This window comes from Anabrus simplex, chromosome 14 (genome assembly GCF_040414725.1).
Source record: "Anabrus simplex isolate iqAnaSimp1 chromosome 14, ASM4041472v1, whole genome shotgun sequence".
Classification (NCBI taxonomy): domain Eukaryota; kingdom Metazoa; phylum Arthropoda; class Insecta; order Orthoptera; family Tettigoniidae; genus Anabrus; species Anabrus simplex.
Window position 1 is genome coordinate 96137279 of NC_090278.1, and position 19749 is coordinate 96157027.

At 40.0% G+C, this 19749-nt stretch overlaps 1 protein-coding gene across 1 annotated transcript; it reads right to left on the minus strand.

The window, feature by feature from the left end:
- Positions 1 to 904: 904 nt before the first annotated feature.
- On the minus strand, positions 905 to 19166 carry LOC136885541 (uncharacterized). The gene is made up of 6 exons (XM_067158160.2): positions 19109 to 19166; positions 13241 to 13328; positions 10296 to 10455; positions 7459 to 7653; positions 3369 to 3477; positions 905 to 1206 (listed from the first exon to the last, which is right to left on the minus strand). Exons 2-6 carry the CDS (start codon positions 13302 to 13304, stop codon positions 961 to 963), a joined length of 774 nt encoding a protein of 257 aa, XP_067014261.2. The 5' UTR covers positions 13305 to 13328; positions 19109 to 19166; the 3' UTR covers positions 905 to 960.
- Between the last annotated feature and the right edge of the window lie 583 nt (positions 19167 to 19749).

The window sequence follows — 19749 nt, forward strand, 5'->3', positions numbered from 1 at the left end:
AACTGGTATGTAAAATCGGGGAATAAGAAACTACAGTCTACGCTACGAATAATTTTATAAGATGCCCTAATATCACAAAGTCGGAAGTAAAGTAATTGTGGAGGCCTACAATAGAGAGAGCTCATAAAATTGATCAACAATAAGATCACATTGATAATTGTTTTTTTGTTATCTGCTTTGTGTCTTCTGCTGCTACTCATCTCCGATACATGGAGTTACTGCTGCGTACCGAGTATAACAGCCTGTCTGAATATTGGCGAGAAGTAGATGGAGAGTTAGATAACTTTCTTCTTTAGCATGCCCTTCCTCTGGTTCATAAATTTCCTGATACTACTGGTACGTACCAAACTGGTTCATCATAGCATTCGAGCTATTCAATCCCTACTCTGGAGGCACTCATTGGAATGAGCAGTGTGCACATTTAACAGAATATTGGCAGAGGAGTGTTCGCGGTTGTTTGCGGCCTGGTTATTCCAGCTCTGCAACTTTGGACTGTTCAGTCGGCACCGAAGTACTGTTCGTTAAAAGTGAGAAAATATGCGGTTTTTCATTTGATCGGGTATTTTATATGATAATATTGCTTTTAATAGCGACATTCCTACTGACGCCATTGCAATTACATATGCTGACTCCAGCTGGAAAAACCACAAATATAGTCTTTCTGACAGTTCCGTAGCGAAGCACATGTACATCAGCTAGTCAAAAATAATTCGCAGGTTTCATGGGCTATTCCTCCAAGTTTGTGCAGAAATCCCGGAAACCGAGCTAGAGAAGTGCTTCAAGAGGAAAGCACGAACCACGGTCCTAGAGCTGCGATTTAAGAAAAGGGCTTTTCGGGCTCAAGTGCGGTGCATTATGGGAGACGATTAAACATTCGATATAGGTGTGGTAATAATAAATGTACTCAGATGAACGATTGGTAGTTTATTAGAGAACCTTTGGTTTTATAAGTAATTGCATCTAAAACACAGGAGCAGCTGGGGTTGTTCCAGGTGCTGCAGTGGTGCCCTTTCCGTTAATGAGGTCCAGGATGTCTTTGAGAGTTACTCCGTCCAGCATCTTGTTGGCCACACCGACGATCAAGTCAGAGATGACGCCCGATATCTGCGTCTTGTACTTCTCTGCCACTGTCGGGATGAAGTCGTTAATTACCTGGTTGATGACATCGCTCAAGTCTCCTCCACCCAGCAAGCCAGCGATGTTACCCTGGAACACAACAACTCTCTATCGAAACAGTCACGGGGAAGTCCTAAAATGTGTGACGGGATGTTTCCTAGCAACCGTGCCGGCTATGTGAAGTAATGATGGATGGCCATGACTGAGAGACATATTATCAAAGAAGGACGTTAGAGTACAGATTGTCCATGTGATCTAGCAGGCTGTGATGTGAAATATTGATGGATGTCCGTGACACAGAGATTTATAGAAGACTTTTTTAAAAGAGGAGTCACTTCATAATATTCTAGAGCAGTGATTCTTTTCTCAAAATAAACTGTCAACATATTAGGGCAATTCAGTGCATATTGAAGAGATGTGGATCCGAACCACCACGTCCCGATTTCGCGTCGATTGCTCTATTCAGTTGAGCTATGCTGATCTAATGCCCGGTTTATGTAATGGTGAAATATCTGTCCGATAGCTGTTGATTTGTTACAGATGTCGACTAGATAAATCTTCGCTGCGTTGCACAGCGGAATAGCAGCTAAGTTATCGAACTGTTAGCTATTGGTTTTTTGATCAAATTTTATAATTACACACCAGATGCTACCCCTCGCACTACTTCGTTTTCGTGCATTAGAGGTATTCCCCAGACTGTCAGGCGCATGCGCACAAGTAATGTATTGCATTTGAGCTTTCCATGCAGCTCCTATTATCTCCTCTTTGCCATGCAGCGAGAAATTGGTATTCGACTACAGCAGTTCTTGCAGACATGGGTGTCAGTTTCGTATTGTACCAATATATATGAAATTGCGTCGAAGTGTAAATTTGACATTGAGGATTTCTAATGAAATATGCACAGGTAACGCGCGATCCAGTTTGCACTTAACCTTATAAATATACCGTATCTATTCCCTGTTATTCCAAAATAATAATATTGCTTGACCACAATGTAACGATACATATCGGGTAATTAGCGTAATTATACACCTTGTTAGCTCCTTGCAATGTAATATCGTTAGTTATAAACAATCCCACGATAAAAGTATATGCTCACTGCCAATGCAAGTAGGCCCGCAGTAGCCCTTCTACGATAAATGCATAATTGTTTGTTATACTCAGTTACTGGTACCAGTGCCTTTATAGACACGAATGCGGTCACAGATACAAATATGATAAGACTCAGTAGTATTAAAGGGTATCGTAATTAATATTTGATCAACAGGGGACAATGGAAAATGATTTGTCACAGGATGCAAATTGTCGCCTATAACCTCAACCAAACGTATGCAGTATATTTGTTTAGCCTGATTCTTGATTTGGAATTCACTTTCACTGCACTTCATTGGAACATCAGGCCGACGATGATATAATCGTGGTCGTTCTAGAATGTTGACCATTTCTAAAATTTCTTCGTCGGAAGAAGACGAGAAAGCCATAGAAAATTTTAACAAACACAATATTAGCTGCCGATATTGAAGTTCTGCGCAAGCGCCTACCAAGTTAACAAATAGATATTTCCTACTCAGGGCCCTCTAAGTTAGCAGACGATTTATCGAACCGATAGATGTATCTTACGTTCGTGCAACGCCAGAACACAAGTTAACCATTCGATACCGCTCTAGGTTCGATATCTCACGTTCCAGAAACCGGGCATAAGTCATGTTTGTTCTGTTGGAGAAGATCTAAGCTACAGGTCCGGCACTACTGTAGAGTGCGTGCTAGTCGCCAGACACCACCAACCTTCTCAATGAAACAGAACGCTATCTTCAATGCAATCTTTCGAAGAATGCACAAATGTGATTATTTTGTTTTACCTTGTTAATTGTCATTTTTGAAAATTTTCTTACTTCACATAGCCACAGAGTCGTCTTAATTCGAAGGACTAATTCATTATTAAATAACTTAAACGCGGCAATGCAAACAAAATGTATTAATTGAAATGAATAGATAGGTATTTTCTTGATACTCAAACCGTTAGCTTGCGATTGATTTGTATTAGATTTGTTTTGTTTTATTTCAGCCAGGATTAACGTAACAATCATGCAGGTAATTAGGAAGCTGTTGCTTACTTTGAAATGTAGCCTATCAGTTTTTTAATAAATGAAGGTGTCTTTCGCCGTCTGTTTTACAAGCCTAGATGTCTCATTTCATAGTCATTGAGAAAGCAATGTGGCCTCAACCTGAAGAGCACAGTATGGGTGACTTACTTGGAATAGTCCGAGGTGGTAGTCCAGATCGAACTGCTTCAGGTAGATGAACGAGTTGTTGGATCCTATCTTGATGGCTCCAGATGCCCACAGATCACCAACCTTGATACTGAAACACAACACCAACTTCAGTGCAACAGCTCTACGGGAATGTTCTGCGCAAATGTACCGATGTTATGTATTGACTTTTAAACAATTGTGTATGATATTATCACATCTATATATTAAAAGTGTACTAAAAACAACTTTGTTCAGTCCGTATGTCCATTGTACAGGACTCATTTGCTCTATTTTGATAGCCTCGCCCGCAATACATTCTTTACTTGGCGGGTTGCACACAGCTAAGGAGTAAAGATACCGGCGACTGTAGATAGAGCTGCAATTTCAACCAAACTTGGTACACATATGACTTGCTACCTAGAACTAAATGATTTTGGATAAGACATCCCTAGAACCTCTTACGGATGGGGGTTGGGAGGGAGTGAAATGTAAAATTAATCGAAAACGACCAATATTAATGTCGAATTCATACGTTTTAGGGTCACTGATCTTATTTTGTGACACTCTAGATGCTGTTTAAGAACGATTTCAGACTCCATTAGCATTGAGGCCAGAAGGGTTTAGAATGAAAATGTTCAGTATGACCACGATTAGTATTGAATTCTCCGGTTTTATGTTTGCTGGGCTGATTGTTGACAGTCTCGTGTACATCACATCTCTGGAAGGACGTGTAAATACATAAGGGTAGACCCCCATGTATGGCCCATCCTCATATCACCCTTACTAGGTCGTGAACTCTAGCGAAAACTTCTAAAACTAAGTCAGTTTGCTCTTATGCGTGAGTCGTGACCGTTTCGAAGTCAAATCTTACGTGTAGTGGTTTTCTTTTAACACTGAAATTTCTTTGAATAGGTGAGATTTTTAATGACATATCTTCATAATTATATTTCTGTATCTAATTGCTATGTTTTAAAGATGTAGTTCTTTTCTAAAAGTACTCTCTGTGTTGTACTTTCGTATGATCTAGTAGTCTTGTTGATATGCAAGTGGAGCTATTTTCAGCCATAACGTAACGCCGAGGCGGCATTTGCGTACTTTAGTGAACTCAGGTAGGCTTCGGAAAAAATGCTGTTCATGTCGTTGTCTTATCTTTCCAGATGTCGAAAAGAAAATGTTGGGAATAATAAACAATCGTGAAAGCTGTTAAGCGTGTTAAAGAAGATAAAATGTCAGTGAAGCAGTTTGTAAGGGATTTGAAAATAACCCGCACGCTATTTAAGGAAAATAAAGTACTCTAATGACTTGAAACCCGTGAAGTGTTTAACGGAAAATGATTTTGCCTACTGAATTACAACAAAAACGTTAAAGCAGCCACCAATGGATTACGCGCAATGGCGATTTACCCGCTGAATAAGAACATGTTTACGTAGGACCTAGGAAAGGTTTCACTCCCCTCCCCGAATGGGAGGGGAGAGCCAAGTAGAAGGTATCGCCTTCTTTCTGGACAGAACAGTTTTACTCATGCAGACTTCTTTAGAGAGTGCCCGCCTGGTGGCCATGATCGTTAAGGCGCTGAAGTCTAAAAACGGTCTAACACCGAGGTTAGCTGGTTCGAGTCCCGTTGGTCGAAAAAAATTTCATCATCAGAATGTTGGCCGGCAGGGTAGGGGAGGTGGTGGTATACAATTTCTAATCACTAGATTGCGTGCCAAAAGCCTGGATTAAATTCCAAACCTCTCCGCAGTGCTCATATGGAGTGAGGGCATATGACGCTGTTGATGGTGATTCGTCCGTCGGATGGGGACGTTAAGCCTTGAGCAGACCCCTTGGTGCTATTCGACAGGAGTAGGCAGTAGGCTATGTGCCGGCACCGGGTTTCACCCTCTCCCTACTATCATATATCACGTCATTCATTTCATCTCTCATTAACTCCTCTGATGAGGTTGACGTCAGGAAGGGCATCCGGTCATAAAAAAACCGCCATGACAAATTCATCTCACCTCATACCCGACCCCGTAGGGAAACGGGACAAGGGTTGGACAAACAAGACTTCTTTAGAGAGTCAAACTATGGCCACGATGATTACGTGCTGCCCGATGACCTTCCAGTCATCGAAACCAGTACATGCACTCGACGAGGTTTCGGTTGAAGCAGCAGTGGCGAGAAGAAGTGGAATTTGCCTCAACCGACGATAAAAATAGTGGTGAAGAAGATGCAACAAGCTGTACTCAGAAGACAGTAAGTGTCAGTCCACTAAGTGTTTCCTGTGGAGACATGGAAAGTGCAATGCCAAAGTTACGAAGACATTTAAATGAACTCTTTGTGAAAAACAATGAGAGAATACCCGAAAGAATTATTTCACCACAAATAATGATTAATTTGTAACACCGTGTATATGGTTTTTGTTAATTATTATACCAATAATTTTTCTTTGAGTTATTTTAAGTGGGGCCATATTTGGAGCCAATGTTATGTGTTCAGCGAAACTTTTTTTTAAACCCACTTTATTTACATCAAATTGCTTATTACATGGAACCAATTCAAGACGTGGACAAAGCAATTTCCGGATTGTATGTATTTTAATGTTTAAATTGTTATCACTCTTAAGTCTTCGCATACGTGCGATAAACAAAATGGGGGCCATAATTGGGGGCTTCCCCTTACTTTTATCAATTATATTTATTATTTGAAAGGATCAAGGATTTCCCACACTATCTCGCTGCCATAACTACGAAGTTGCACTCATCAGTACAATTGAGACATAATATAGTTTACAACTTATTGGATAAAATGTCTCTTGATAACTTCATTGTTGGTATTCTTAAAATACGTGATAGACACAAACACACTTAAAGTAATGCTTACTAATTAATCTTTAAGATTAAAACGCATAGCAGTGAACAGGTGGAAATTTTAACATTTTTATATCGTCATGCAAATAGTTGCTCAATTTGTTCTGGGTAATTTTCGACAAAAGAATAGCGATTCAAAATTGTTGCAAAGTTTGGGCTGGGGAGACTTGCGAGTAAGGAGACGAGCTGATGCGCTAAGTGGTATATTCCGAGATGTCAGTAGAGAGTTGTCCTGCTCCTACGGTCATTGGGCAGCGTAGTCGCCTTCTGTTCTTAGGGCCCCGGGTTCGATTTCGTGCCGGGTCGGTGAGTTTAACCTTCGCCGACTATATATAAAATAAGAGTTTTGTTTGTGCAATATTCAGAATTTAAAAGGAATGGTTTTTCTGTATCGATCGTGCTCGCAGCAGCAAGGAAATTCGCGTTTTAATTTTCTGTCATGTCTGTATGTATTCATGTACGCTCATAACAAGAAAATGGCAGAAGAGAATTTAATGATAATCGGTACCTACAATGTAGGCCATAAATAATGTTATTCACGCTGAGTGAAATGGTACTTCAGGGAAGGTCTGAAATTTAATTCTCAAATATGTACGCCATTACTGGACAGATGTCCGACTCGTTGGCTGAACGTTCAGCGTACTGGCCTTCGGTTCAGAGGGTCCCGGGTTCGATTTCCGGCCGGGTCGGGGATTTTAACCTTAATTGGTTAATTCCAATGGAACGGGGGCTGGGTGTATGTGTTGTCTTCATCATCATTTCATCCTCATCACGACGCGCAGGTCGTCAACGGGCGTCAAATAGAAAGATCTGCACCTGGCGAGCCGAACCCTTCCTCGGATATCCCGGCACTAAAAGCTATACGACATTTCATTTCACTGGACAGATTGGTTAATACAGGGTCTCTCAGACTGAACTCTGCGCTACGGCAGCCCTGCTTTAAAAGGGCGCTTGGACGGTCTTAGTTTATGTGAGGGACCCGCAGAATTACATTTCCCTTACTGGCTATGATGACAGGTGCTATTCCTGTATCCAACATTTTAAATCACGCGGTCTGTGACCACTGACAATCTGGCCGACGACGTAGAAATCACAAGTCACATATGTATACAAAGACGTCATCCTTCTTCAATAGCGACAACCTATACCTTAAAGGATGGCTAGAAATTACATCTCCCTGCCACTCTTTTCTTTCAATATTTTGGAAATGGAATACAGTGGGTGAAGACAGATCTTACTCGAAAGGTCCCTTGCCGTAGATGGGCAGCAGGTCTCCTCCGATGGTGCCGTCGATGTCGTAAGCTCCGCTGATGTCCAGAGAAGCAAGAGATATGTTGAAGGTGAGGGACAAGCCCAAGAGGTTCAGATTCACGGACTCCACCACGAACGTGGACAGGTTCACCATCTTGAAGTCATCCAGAGTGCCCTTCAACCTGAAACAGAAGGACTTTGTATTCTCTACTTCAGTGAGGCTCAAATGATCATATATATGTCTGCCGGTCATGGCCTTCTATGAAGGGCTGCTAAATTCAGACGACAACCAGCCCGAAGACAAAGCCTGCACGGTTGCTATGGTTACTGCTTGTCACGTCACGTCATATCAATTGTCGGATGAATCCCTGCCATATGTCAAAATAAATACAAAGAAAGTTAAATATATTTACTTTTAAAAAATCGACCGAGCGATTGAAAAGCCGCGTCTGTGCAAGAGCGGGTCTTCGTAAACGATAAGCATGATACAGTAGAAAGCCATACCTGCACTACCACACACCAGAAAACTGTACCACACCACGCAAGCGCACCAGACTCACTGAAATGTCGACGATTCCTAATCTTTGAATTCCAGAATTAAGATTAAACATTATTCAATATTTGTTATCATTTCTAATTGAGGCTAACAAACAACCAGCGTTTTGTGAAGCTTTCGCACAAGCAGCCAATGCTGTGTTCGTTGTGAAATACTTGAAAATGAACACACACTTTCAAATTCCTTGCGATGTGATATTAAAATTGTGTTAACTTTCGCCATCTTGTTTTTTATGACTAGCTAAAGTTCCCGTTCTGATTTATGAGCAGGGATTTAATTGGTTAATGAGGTAAAATGAAATATGAATCGTAAACCTATGTTACAAACATGCAATATAGTAATAATAATAATTATTATGAAGATCCAACCTGATTTCATGCTCAATAGTCAATATACATGAACAATAAGAAATAAAAGGCCAGCAAAAAATTACTAAAGCTGAGATAAACAATACAAACCCTATAAATAGTAGTGATATTCAATCAAACAAAAAGGTTATAACAATTGAACTTCTATTCAAACTCAACACTTCCCATTCAATAAAAATCACTAAATCATATCTAATAAAATAAAAACCTATAAATATCAAAATTATTGCTACACTTTAACCGTCAGAGCTCGGCTCAGCTCGGAAATTAATTTGCTAAGTGCTGAAGTTACAATCCACGCTTCAAACTGTTTTCGAAGGCGCTGAAATGCCAGAATTTAGTTCGCAAGAGTTTTTTACATGCCAGTAAATCTACTAACGCGGGCTGCTCAGCCACCCTCAGGGTGGTCTTCGCTGGTTTCCAACAGTTAGTCAATATTCGCCGAGTTGGGTTGAGAAGGCTAGCGCCTTAACCGTCTGAACTACTCAGCCCAACAATTCAACCACTAAATGCAGACTACACACACACACACACACACACACACACACACACACACACACACACACACACACACACACACACATTCAGTTGAATGCTAGAAGACGTGTTTCTCACCCAGCTGCTGTAGACTAAATAAGACGTAGAAGAAGTAGTTTAATTGTCATTAAGTACCAGTTCCACAGTAATAATGCCAGGAAGCAAAGAGGAAGTTCTATGTTCCTGCAAGCTACACGTGCGCAAGAATCCTGTTGTCCATAATAAATGTGATATTGCTATGTTTTGCAATACTGCCAATGCGCATGTTCGTAGACAATAGTTTTTTGATATCTGGCAGCTGACCGAGAAACACGTCTTCTAGCGTTCTATTGAATGTGTCGTAAAAGAACTCCTGCAGGCACATCGTGTCGGCAGATTTACTGGCACGTAAAACAATACTTGCGACGCTAAATTCCAGCAATTTGGCGTCTTCGAAAACTGTTTAAAGCGTGGATTGTAATTTCAGCACTTAGCAAATTAATCGCCGAGCTGAATAGCTCTCCTTTCCATTGTTATTGTGCATGAAAGCCGGTTGAATATTTAAAATAATAATAATAATAATAATAATAATAATAATAATAATAATAATAATAATAATAATTATTATTATTATTATTATTATTATTATTATTATTATTATTATTATTATTAGTGTGTGTGTGTGTGTGTGTGTGTGTGTGTGTGTGTGTGTGTGTGTGTGTGTGTGTGTGTGTGTGTGTGTGTGTAAAACAAACTCTTATAACATTCAAAAGAAGTCTTCAAAGCATGTAGCGTAACAGCTGTCAAACATAGCCACGCTCAAACCCTAGGTCGAACCCAAGCCGATGGCCAAGTGAATTAAAAGTAGTTATGCATTTGATAATTAGTTGAATATTTCCTTCAAATTTTTACAAAGTAGATTTTTGCCTTTCGAATGAATAATGAAAAATTGAAAAATATATCTCCTATAATTTACATCTGAGTACAAAACCCAGAGTTATTCTTAAATATATGAGTATTTTTGACAAGTCTGCCGAATTTAGCACAAACAATTAAAACTGTGCTGAAGGAGCATTTTCCAAGCAACGTACAAAAATAAAAAATATTTGTCGATAACTTTGCAACCAATTAACTAGTCAACTCCAAATTTTGTATGGGGCTGTATCTTATTTATGTGTGTTTGACTTTTAAATTTGGTTTCGATAAGTGGTAAATTGTATTTGTTCAAAGTTTCAGTCATAAATCGATCCCACCCTTGAATTCGCCGGTAACAAACAAAACTCACCCTGTTCGAATGATCCACTTTTGTTTGAGGACTCTTTATGTTTCGATAAGTTTAAATATTTTTGATCTTGAATGTTAGTTCTAGCTGTTAGCAACTCACGTGGCAATCTGTTCGTTGATGTTCAGGTCCAAGTGGGTGATGACCAAGGGGTCCAGAGCGGGCAGTCCATACTGGGGTTTGTTCATGTTCTTCTTGAATTCCTCCAGCAGCGCCTTGATCTGGTCATTGATACCGGCCCTCACAGAGGGATTGATCACCTCTGGAAGAACAAACATACTGCATCAAGTTTGTGCATTTTGGAAACAAAACGAGGGAGTTCTTATAGTAACTTCACTATTGGTTCCAAGAGCTCAGGTCCAAGTCAGAAAGTCCACAAAGAGGAAAGGTCCGTACAGAAACGTCCAAAAACTTCTTGTTCTTTCAATATGGTCGAGAGAGAAAATGTCCAATGTATAGAGTTTTTTTAAAAAAAGGTCAGCGTAAGGTTATGTCTATCGTAACAAAATGTCTGATATTTAGACCAATGTTGCCAGTCAGCGGTAAGAAGTCCAATTAAAGTTGTCAAAGAGTTTGGATTGATATCCATACAAACATTGGAACCAATGTCTTCAAAAACACACAAAAATGAAACTATTGACAATGTATATCACTATCACTCAATGAATGCTCATTCAGCGTCCACACACTGACCCTGATTTCATCGTAAAGTGTGCAGTGTCTGGTGCACAACAAATGATAAATTATGTTTCTTAATTTATATTTTTTTGTATTAACCTGAATGAATACCTAATTTGATTTCCTTAAACTGCCCTTGAAAAGTATTAAAATTTGAGGACATTTTCATTACTAGAACTTATCTAATCCCATCTCGAAAATTTTTCCAGTTTGAATCACAGTATGAAGAGGAAATTTCTGGTTTGGGTATTTTGTTTGTGGACATTCTGCAGCATAGGACATCTTAGAGTATTGGGCCTTCACGTGCTATGGACATTCACGTAGAACGGGCCTTTCGTACTGGAAAATTTCTCTGATAACCTAATTATTTGTTGACTTTGACATCTCTTAGGTAGACGTTCAGACTGAATTACATTAAGTCAATAATTTGGAATCAAAATTAACGCACGTAAGCCCAAATGTATGGTATTCATTAGTAAAAATAATGAGAAAGCTACTGTGCGTAGTAGAAGTCTTCCAGTGAAATGTCTTCGCATTTTAAATATCTAGAGAGCATGATCAATGGCAACGTAGACCCTGGCGTTGAAAGCAGACGTTGCACAGGGTAAATGTAAAAAATAGTGACAACTTAAACCTGAAACTGTATCAAGCTTGACATACAGTATTATATAGTGGGGAAGCTTGGAGATTGAAGGTTACGCCATGAAAAAACTAGGTGCATTTCAAATATGGAGTCGTCAACCGGAAGAATCTGAAAATACCCTGGACCGATAAAATGGCGAACAGGTATGTTGTAATGAGTGCAAATAGTGAATTTCAGCTGTTATCTGCCATTCAATCTAGAAAAAAACATGTTTAGGACATGTAAAATAAGAGGCTAAACATAGTAGATGCTTCATCTAATACTTAAAGGCAAGAGGATATAGCCTTTGTCATAGTGACAGACAACTTTCGGTGTATCGAGCTTGATACCGGAAGACAAATATACAGTGTTTCAAGAATGCCCAGCATAATTTTTGCGTTGGATTCCTCACATACGGAGAAAGTATATATGGCCTCCACGATCACCAGATCTAAACCCGTTGGACTTCTTTGTGTGAGTTCAAGCAATGTCTTTGTTGTAAGAGATTGTTATGGAGGACGAAGCTATACTTCAAGGCAGAATTGTGAGGGCCTTTCAAGCAGTCCGTACTACACCGAACATATTCGAGTCTGTTCGTGTGACGTCGAGCATAAGGCTGCAGTATGGGTATTTTGAACATCTCTTGTAACGTAATGACCGGAGTACACCAATACAGAAAATTTGATGTTCTAGCCTACGACAGAGCGTGGTATCTCAAAAAAGTATGGGTTTCTGTATCCATGTTTATACAGACTTTCTTCTGTCTGAGTATCTGAGGAATCCAACCCTGAAATTACACCATGTATTTTTGAAACACGTGATATTACTCCTGGTCGTTACGTGTTGTATGTGAAATTCAACTTAATAAAGTGACCCAGTTCAAATACCTAGGGTCATGCAACACCTCGGACTGCATTACGATTCCTGATGTCAAGACAAAAGTCAGTGGCGGATGGATGAAATGGCGCCAAGTTACTGCAGTCCTGTGCGATAAAAATGTTCCATGACAGCGGAACTCTAAAGTCTGCGGCACAGTGGTCAGGCCGGTGGCCCTGTACGGAGCTGATTGCTGGCCTACAACATCGGAACATCTTGAGACACTTGTAGAAATGAAGATGCTGTGGTGATCCAATGGCTTGACTCGAGTAGACCATATCAGGAACGGTGATGTGCGGAAGAAATTCAAGGTTGCCCCAATCAGAGAAAAAAGGCGTGAATCACTCCTGCGACGGTATGGACATGTACTCCGTAGTGGTGACACCTCAGTTACAAAGACTCCTTTTCAACTGAACGTAGAGTATCGCCGACCTCGAGAGCGACCTCAAACACACTGGCTGGACCGGGTGAGAGATGGCATGCGGCTCACCAAACTCTGCCCCATGGAAGCTGTGGATCGACTAAAGTGGAGGAAACATTTTCAAGAAGGCAGACCCCACATAAATGGGAAAATGCAAAGATGATGTTTTGCATCGCACGAACACATTCACAGTTTTTGGCGACGCAAAAAGGGGAAAGAATTAGAAAGGCAGTGGCGGTCGCCTTAGTTATGGTACAGCTTGGTGTGAAAAGTTAGATAGCACGGAAAACCCTACCATCCCAAACGTCTGTTATTTATTCCATGCTGGGGCCACTGCCTTTCCGATCCTAGCCCTTTCTGCTTCTTGAGTCAGCGAAATCCTTCAACATGTCTGTGTGACATTAAAGCAGTATATATATACATATACATATTCCATGTTAATGGTCTTACCTTGCAACCTGCTTGCACTCGCTGCAGCGACGAGCGCCACCAGCACGATGTAAACTGCTTGCATATTGAACGTCTTTCGTCACTTTTCCTGAAACAAGAATAACAATCAGCTAGGAAATAACAGAGCACTCTTCCCATTAGCACACAGAATACTGACCCTACACCCACCACAATAGCAAAAATGTTATAACATTTCTCTTTTGGAAAATAAAATTATTGTAAATATGTCTTTCCGTGAAATGGGTGACGCTATGTTACTTGGTAACCGTGTAGGATGTGATGGATGGCCATGACATACACATCCACGGCCAGTGCAGCTCTCGAGGTTCTGTTGCTAGGTAACATAATATGTGGAGTGCCGAGCTGAGCATCGTGCATGGAGGAGTTGTACTGTGATCTAGCGGTTACGGCCGTGTTTTATCTCACTCCTCCTTGCAGCGGAAGGTTTCAGCTCTCAAATGATATACCTTGATCCCTATTTCAATAGCGTTTTGTTCACTGAAATTTGACTTATATACCCCCAAAGGGCAACCACTGCATTTGTCTGCCATCTAGCACCTACTATGCACACACCTTTCATTATACTTCTCTTTACTCTTCGGGAAGAACCGGACTATCAATACAATCATACATTTATTATGGACGGATGGTCAGACACTGTTACCTAGCAACCGTGCAGGCTCTGTCTTATGGCTGGTTGCCATCTGAAATTAGCAGGCGTTGATGGACGGCCATGACCAACAGACATATTTATGATCATTTGATTTTTCCAAACTGAAAAGTGGTTTTATTATTATTATTATTATTATTATTATTATTAAGAAGTGTAAAAATATTACTTTAGAATTTTTTGTACACCCCTATTGTTTAAATGTAAATATTTTTACCGTCTCCATACGATAATGAAGTCAAATATTAAGCATTATGCCCTTCATACTCCTTCCAACATTCATGGATCGGAAGTTGGCTGCGTTTCGCCCAGTTGGAAGGAGAACTGCACCACGTAGCAGAACGGAATTATGAATATCATCCCTGGTGAGACTCCTTAATGATATAAGAAGGGGAAAAGGGTCTACAAATATGGAGAATAGCTTTATGGAGGGAGCGGTGTTTTTATCTTCAGTGATTTATACCCCGTTATATATCAGCAGATAAGATTAGAAGTCTATAGGATAGGCCTACACCTAAAAGTTTGGTAAATAAACGGCAGGTGTTTCTCATCCCCGTCTTCTGATGCTGTATACCAGTCCGTGGATTCGCTCCGTTTCTTCATCAGTGTCAATAGGCAGACTTTTTCTGGAAAGTGTTGAGCGTTTTAGTGTTCGGAAGTTTTGTGTCTCTCTTAAACTTATCGCCGAAGAAATCAAGTAAACACACTGGTAAGAGAAAAAGTTATATGACAGTCTGGAAACATGTTTTTCATCTGTAAAATTGCTTTTGTTTTAATGAAGCAATTTTCATGAAAACATAATGCGTAGAATTATAACAATGAAACATATGAATGAAAATTTTTACTTCTAGTATTATATTATCCGACTAAAATTCACTCCTCTTTAGTGGAACTTCACTTACCCATTACATAATCATATTCTATGAAAACACACTTTTAATTATTATAGTTATTCCTTCTTTCTGCTGAATTAAATAGCGAGTTTGAACTTGTTAGCTTGGTCTGAGGGCTCTTCATGAAGTTGCTGTGTTGTTTCATGCGTTGTTCTGTCCATTGTTTTCCACGGGTTTATCAGCTTTCTCCACGAATGTGTGATTTGTACCCTCACCTGTGAGTGGGGGTGGTAGAATAACACCCACGGTATCCCTTGCCAGTCGTAAGAGGCGATTGAAAGGGACCCCAGGGGCTCTCAACTTTGGAGCGTGGTTTGGCGACCACGGAGACCTTATCTGAGTCCTGCCATTGCTTCTTCTTACTTCTGACAGGCTCCTCGCTTTCATCTATTCTATCCGACCTCTCTTGGTCAACTCTTGTTCTTTTCGGACCCCGACGCTAGGCCTACGGAGTCTTTCGTTTTCACGCCCTTCGTCGCCCTTGTCTTTCTTTGGCCGATACGTTCAATTTTCGAAGTGTCGGATCGCGTCCATTTTTTATCTCTCTTTAGTGTTATATAGAGGACGAACTTCCTCTTAAAACAATAATCACCACCACCACCACCTGTGATTTGCAACCAGAGTTCCAAAGGCTTTACGATTTTCTATTGTATCATGCATAGCGTTTATTTTTTATTTTTTTTAAAAAATCCTGGTTAATTTCTTTTAAGCAGTTGATCTTGGACCTACTTTGAATTGAGTGTAATATTAAGTACTTTTAAGTACCCCTGCGTTTACTATTAAACTTCCCTTTCGGAAGTCAGATGATCATAATAATATGTCTCTCAATAACATGGGTGACGCGATGTCACCTAGCAACCGTGCAGGCTGTGATGGCCATGACATACAGATGGCAGTTCTCGAGGTACTGTTGCTAGGTTACACAACGTTTCGGATCCCGCCCACCTCAAAGACATAGTCTATTATTGTCAAAACTGTGCCATAGTTCGCTGTCGCTTTCTGAATATGAACAACGTTACCAACAGTCACCTCAAATTTAATGAACCGTCTGACGTCCGAAAGATAACAGGTTTTCTTTTAAATGCGATCATTAGCACTTTTTTCAGTGTCATGTCTTCTCATAATATGATAACCTTAGTAAACGTATTGAAATGTGCTAGGGAGCTGCACTTTTGAGTGATGAGGTCGTTTCTTCTAATATTAAGATTAATGAAATAAAATGCATTGTGTAGTGTGTTGCTTGTGAGCCACATTGAAGAACTGTTTCCTAATTTGGAGATTGTAATGAGAATATTTTTATCAACCACTATAACAGTATATCGTCCTTGGCGTGTTGTATATGCAGTACTTTGCAGTAACAGAAAAACATCTCATAGTCCATAAGTGTGAACGTTAAACAGGACTGTCGCCCAGCTGGCTTGATACCCTCTCAGTTACTGATCTCCTCCTTCCTTAAAATATTTGAAAGAACTTGCAAATATATCAAACATTCCCTTTGATAAATACAATTATTCCCTAATTCCTCGTCCTGTAAATTAATATTTGTCCCAATCTGTCCTCTTCAATTGTAACTTTACCTTCATATTTAGATCTTTCCTACTTTTAAAAGCTGCACTCAAACTTATTCGTCTACTAACATCCCCATACTGACAGCTCCGAACATACCACTTAGGCCCTTCGCCCACCAGTGAAACGCAACGCAACTCAACTTGAAACCAACTTGTTCAGGACAGTTGTGCGAGAGTTGCGTTGCACGTTCTTCGTCCACTGACGCAACGTTCCTCTGCTACAGGGGTTTACAGTCCTACTCTCATCCCCAAATTCAGTAGCAGTTGGGGTCTCCCGTTATTACTCTAATCGCCTCATTTAATAAATTACCTAGCAACTATGTCATTGGATCTGATATAAACGACTTCAGTACATTGAAAAATGCTGGTGTTTCTTTCGTATACAGAGGTAATGAATCGTATTAAATGTATTAATAAACTATGGTTGGAAACTGTACTGCCTATAACTTTTTTATGCTATATTTATCGATAGAACCACTAATAACAGATATTTGAGAGATAAATTTTAGGACTTCCCCATAACTACCATTTCGCCGATTCACAAATACCAATCTGAGCAGTGTACTGACCAAACTCTTATTTTGTGTATATACATACGCTATATGACCCAATAGGAGAAGGATGTGCAACACTTACAACACTTATCAACTTCTTTGGCTGCAGCTTCCCATGTCTTTTCCTCAACGTTCTTGTTTGAGTATTCTAACAAACTATAGTTGAATAAAGAAGGGTGATTTTGCACTCATTCTACCAGTGATGAGTTAAGAAAAATAGCACGAGCGTCTGACTCGAGTCGGGCCAGGCAAGTGACAAGCCAGTCGTTTGTGAGTTTGTCGACGAGTGCGTTGCAGTTGCGCAGGTGGACGAGAACTGTGCAGTTAACAGGGTCCGACTTTGAAGTGACTCCCGTGCAACGCTCATGTAATATTTGTTTTAGTCGGATCGCGATTGCGTTGCACCGGTGGGCGAAGGGCCTTAGTCGAGCATCTCGTCTCGTTACTCCCAAGTCTTTGCAGCCCGAAGTTTGCAACATTTTAGTATCGCTACTCTTTTCTCGGATATCACCCTCAGCAAACCGAGCTGCTTTCCTTTGGACCTTTACCAGCTCTCATGTCAACTAGTCCTGGTGTTGGCCCCATACACTGGGACCATAATCTAATTATGGTCTATGGTCTTACCAGAGAATTATATGCCCTCTCCTTTATATCCTTACGACAATCCCTAATAATAACCATGTGAAGAGATTTGTAACTTTTATTTATTGTAGCCAGTTAGCATGCAAAAGGATATGTTTACATGAAAGTGTGTTGCATACTATCCAAGTGTACTGTAAAACTTCGAAAATGTAGCCGTTTATTATGTTTGTAGAAAAATTATAATAATCGTTAATTTTAATCATTCTTGTCCTTCCCACATTTCGATTAACTATGGACTAGCAAGCCACATCCACATTCATACACAGAGAAAACCCGAGCTCTGCTTCTGCAACAGAATTGCCTTTAAACTGATAAGTCGAAGGAATAGAATGTAGCTGCCCGATGTTATACGGCATTAACAAGGTTGTAATTTGTTACGCGCTTCCAGCTACACAATGTTTGTGAGGGAATACAGCGTTAGCATACGTCCTCTCCGGATTAGCATGGCATCTTGCATAACAACTTATCCCTCTTAACCTTAATTATAGTACTGCGCGCGTAAGGCTGTACACTACAAAGCAAATATCGTCGTCCTGTTCCCTTTTGAATGGCACATCGCTGCTGCCAACTTGACAAGTTCGTTACATATTGAAATGACGAGACATAACCATCAACAAACTAACATCAATCTAAGTATCAATACTGGAGGTTCCCTTACCCCAGCAAATGATCAATCAGATATTCATAATTAAGTCGGTTTTCAAGATCAGTGAGGAATTAAGGAAATAAACACTCTCTCTCACCCTCAGTTTATTTAATGTTATATATTTCTGCCCTTATTTTGATATACGCATTACTATAACCGTATTCTTTGGTGGTGTAAATCATTCAGCTCCTTTCTTGAAATTCGCGATTACTTGTCGCACTGAAGTGAAACCACGCCGTAATAATACACACAAGCAAATGCATTACATATACAATACTTATGCCGTAAGTCAATAAGAATACACAAAGGCTAAGTCTGCAAACAGTAAGAAAGTGGTGACAAGACGAGGTTAGGTTAGGTTAGCTTGATAACGATATTTTCTTCCATTTCAACTGAAGTGATCTTTATAGAGGAGGTAACGTTGCTTTCCTTCGGAAGAGTTCTTTTATTGCTTCTTTTACATCCTAATTGTATTCTACACATACGAATTGGACGAAATAAGACCGTATTATTAAAATGCTGCGTTCGTCATTTATCAACAACTGCGTTATAAAATGTATTATTGGAACATGCGCAATTCTACTCACCTGGTATCACCCGAACAGATTTACAATCCTACAGAAAAAGATAATACGCTTTACTTTTCCCCGCAAATGTAACGCTAGTCATTTTCTCAATACACCAGTGGCATCATAAGTCACAAAAAAACCCATGAGTGCATAGTGCCAATCTGCAGGATTGACAGTAACTGTAAGAAGTGGTATCGGCAAGTAGGGACGCTAAACTGTATGATTAGCGACACTGAATCAAACGCAACAGTCAGAGAATAACTATAAATCACTATCTTCAGTATTAACAGAGGAGAAAGAGTGTATAAGCTTACAATGTTACTTACAGAAGAAGATCCCGGCTCGGAGTCTTACAACAATAGGCCGGTGTCAGTTTATAAGAGCTGGCGCTATCTTTCGAGGACTCTTCAGCTTATCTGATCTCATTACTCAGATAATGGATGGCCCTTCGCTACTTGCTGAGGAATGTAAGACCATAGATATCAGTGACCTCTCTTATGGTCTTAGCCAACACCATGGTATTAAATATGACAATATTGCCCAACTATCAGACAACAAGCCAATAACAAACTCTGACACAATCAATCAATCAATCAATCAATCAATCAATCAATCAATCAATCAATCAACCAATCAATCAATCATTACTGATCTGCATTTAGGGCAGTCGCCCAGGTGATTGATTCCTTATCTGCTGTTTTTCTAGCCCTTTCTTAAATTATTTCAAAGAAATTGGAAATTTACTGAACATCTCCCTTGGTAAGTTATTCCAATCCCTAACTCCCCTTCCTATAAATGAATATTTGCCCCAGTTTGTCCTCTTTAATTCCAACTTTATCTTCATATTGTGATCTTTCCTACTTTTAACGACACCACTCAAACTTATCCGTCTACTGTTGTCATTCCACGCGATTTCTCCGCTGACAGCTCAGAACATACCACTTAGTCGAGCAGCTCGTCTCCTTTC

Excerpts from the sequence above, each read along its gene's own strand:
- LOC136885541 (XM_067158160.2), bottom strand. The coding sequence starts at position 13,304 with ATGCAAGCAGTTTACATCGTGCTGGTGGCGCTCGTCGCTGCAGCGAGT. Across the intron at positions 7,654-10,295 it reads ATCAACGAACAGATTGCCAC|GTTGAAGGGCACTCTGGATG; the intron begins GTGAGTTGCTAA and ends CTTCTGTTTCAG. Across the intron at positions 3,478-7,458 it reads TACGGCAAGGGACCTTTCGA|TATCAAGGTTGGTGATCTGT; the intron begins GTAAGATCTGTC and ends GTTGTGTTTCAG.